The 3388-nt window shown below is 44.4% G+C and overlaps 1 protein-coding gene across 1 annotated transcript; it reads left to right on the forward strand.

Moving 5' to 3' along the window:
* The first annotated feature begins 676 nt into the window (after window positions 1-676).
* LOC113909340 (disintegrin and metalloproteinase domain-containing protein 20-like) lies at window positions 677-2911 on the forward strand. Its single transcript, XM_027570378.1, has one exon. The coding sequence runs from the start codon at window positions 677-679 to the stop codon at window positions 2909-2911; it is 2235 nt and encodes a 744-aa protein (XP_027426179.1).
* Window positions 2912-3388: the final 477 nt, after the last annotated feature.

A 3388-nucleotide genomic window follows, 5' to 3' on the forward strand; every position in this document is an offset into this window, starting at 1 on the left:
CTTTGTGGGTAATTTCCTAGGGCCAGGAATGCTGGGACATATCACATCTTCTTTATCCGTTCATCTGTTCATGGACATCTTGGCTCTTTTCATAATTTGGCTAAAAAAAAAAAAAAGAAACTATTGTTACAGACACTAATTGTTCCACTCATGACCTCTATTTACTTTCTTCTCACCAATCATCCCAAGTGCACTCAGTTGTTGTAAAGTATGAGAGAATCTAATTCTCTCCTCAGAAATCTTTGAAGAAGCTTCCGTTTCCTTTCCATCCTCTGTTTTAATTACCTGTTGATCCTTTATGCCATTTAAGTTTGAGAAAGAAAAGTTCTTCCCTCACTGAAAATGCCACCAAATGCACTTACTCTTCCCCTGCGACTTCTCCAAGAGACCATGGGACTTTCAGCCCAGGTATACACACTACTGTTTCCAATCCCTCCCATTTTTTTTTCCCTTCTCTAGGTCCTTTGGGCAGGACACCCAGCTCACTAAGCATAGCTCCCCTGATGAGCACACCATTATTACATAATAGCTCCCCACCCCCTCTCTGGGGAGGCTGTGCCCCCAGTCCCTTTCTGCTCTCCTCAGGACTGCCCTGCTAGAAAAGTTGCCGTTTGGGGGGTCATCTTACCTACCTCCCACCCGACTGCATCTTCTGGCATCACAGGCTCCTTCACTCATGGGGCCTGCCTGGGCCCGGGCCCATTTGACAGGTGATCTCAGGCTGCCTCTGCTCTGGCTACTGCTGTCCCCAGTTTGCTGCTCCCATGCCCTCCCAGAATGGCGCTTCACTTCCTCTGAAGTTGTGATCCCCAGGAAGGTGTCCCACAGGGTGGGTGGAACTGAGAGACAAGGCCAGCTCTCCTATAAGATTCACTTCAGGGGCCAAAGACATGTGATTCACATGAGAATCAAGAAGAACCTGCTGCCCAGACAATTTCCTGTTATCACCGATAACGATCAGGGTGCCATGGAGGAGGACTACCCCTTTGTCCCTCGAGACTGCTACTACTACGGCTACCTGGAAGGGGTTCCCGGCTCCATGGGTACACTGGACACCTGCTACGGGGGTCTGCATGGCATGCTGCAGTTGGATGACTTCACTTATGAAATAAAACCGCTGGCGACTTCTTCCAAATTTGAGCATGTGGTTTCTCTGCTTGTGTCAGAAAGAAGATCATCAGAGGCTGAAAGGTGTAAGATTGAAGAGCAAGATACAAATCAAGAATACGAAGAGGCAATCCTTGCTGAAACTCCTAGAGCAGCTCCCGTGTATTTGTGGTGGCCACACAAGAAATACTTTAAAATCCACTATACAGCTGCTAACTCATTATTTGTGTTGAACACTAATCTCACACGTATAATAGAGAATGTAGTGATTTTGAACAACATATTACATACCATCTACAAACCAACTCTCCTAGATGTCTACATACGTGTTTTGTGCATATGGAATGGATCAGATAAGATGAATTTACGGGAATCCCCAGACATTGTACATACCATGACTAATTTTGGTTTGTGGAAATACTGGAATTGGTATAATGAAATTACTCATGACACTTCACTGCTTCTTACAGGAGATAAAGTCGCTGGGGTCTCATATTATGGCCAATACAATGGAGCGTGCAACCCCAACTGGGGTGTGGCGTATCTATATGTGGCAAGATACCACATATTTTGGGCTGCAGCTGTTGCAGCACATACCCTAGGTCATAATTTGGGCGTTAATCATGATAAACCCGGTTGTTTTTGCTTTCGAAGAAAGCACTGCATCATGGCTCCTGAGCCTGATTTATTGGATATGATGAGCAATTGTACTTATGAAAGAATACATCACAAGGTCACTATATGGGATCCTTGTTTGAGTATACCAAATACACCATACACCAATTTTCCTTATGTAGCTGCTCGTTGTGGTGACCTGGTCGTAGATCGTGGGGAAGAATGTGACTGTGGCTCCTTAAAACAGTGTTCTTGGAATAAGTGTTGCAAGACCAACTGTATCCTCTCCCTTGGCAGTGATTGCAATGGAGGACCCTGCTGTGTTAAATGTAAATATGCTCAACCTGGATTGCTTTGCAGAGATACGCTTGGTATTTGTGATCTCCCAGAATACTGTGATGGGAAATCTCATAATTGTCCTAATGACGTTTACACCCAGGATGGAACCCCATGTTCAGCATTGGCTGTCTGCGTGAGAGGAAACTGCAGTGATCGTGATATGCAATGCCAGGCCCTCTTTGGCTACCAAATAAAAGATGCTGCACCAGTATGCTATGAAAAATTGAATGTAATAGGTGACCGATTTGGGAACTGTGGGGTGAAGGTGATACGAGGAGGAGGAAAACCTGTGAAATGTGAAGAAGATGATGTTCTTTGTGGAATGCTGCATTGTCGTGATGTCCAAGAAATTCCTGGTGGAGGTGACCACACTACGTTTCATCATATAATAGTACGTGATATTAAGGAAGAGTTATGCTTTGGATACGATGTACACCATGGGACGGATCTGCCAGAAATGGGGCTTGTCGTGGATGGGGCAACATGTGGCCCAGGAAAATACTGTTTTGGAAAAAATTGTACTTTTTTTCAAGACATGGGGTTTGACTGTGATGTCAAGACATGCAATTTCAGAGGGGTGTGTAACAACAAGAAACACTGTCATTGTATGAGAGGTTGGAAACCCCCATCTTGTGAAGAGAAGGGAGCCGGTGGTAGTATAGATAGTGGCCCTCCACCTGACAGAGAATATGGTCTTCGAGCCAAAATAGTTCTTAATATAAACCAGGCATTGCTTCTACTGATTATTCGCTTAATTGCTTTACTGATTTCAGGCATCATTGGTGCCTTTCATCATTTAGAAGAGAAGACAGAAGTGGCTAAAAAAGAGCAATTACCTACACTCAAGTAAAATACTGACTGGAGTGCACCAGATGGAGAAAATCATATTGGCATGTACTAGGAGAAAAGACGAGAATCACTCTGATGATTACATAATCCTGTAGCTACTCTGAGGTTGTCATCTTAAAATAAAATGATTTGCCAATGTAACATGAGGTCTGTGGGGTTAAATTTATGTTACATGTCCTGTCTAGTCATATTCTTCCTATTCCTACAGATGATAGTAGAGACTCTTAAATACACTGAGATGTGGATTCCAGTGTTTTACAGATGCCCGTGGAGGAAACCTCATTTGCACTGGGATGCGCTTGTTTTATTTTTTTTTAAGATTTTTATTTATTTATTTGACAGAGAGAGACACAGTGAGAGAGGGAACACTAGCAGGGGGAGTGGGAGAGGGAGAAGCAGGCTTCCCGCGGAGCAGGAAGTCCGATGCGGAGCTCGATCCCGAGACCCTGGGATCACAACCTGAGCCGAAGGCAGACGT

The sequence above is a fragment of the Zalophus californianus genome, chromosome 6 (assembly GCF_009762305.2).
Source record: "Zalophus californianus isolate mZalCal1 chromosome 6, mZalCal1.pri.v2, whole genome shotgun sequence".
Lineage (NCBI taxonomy): Eukaryota > Metazoa > Chordata > Mammalia > Carnivora > Otariidae > Zalophus > Zalophus californianus.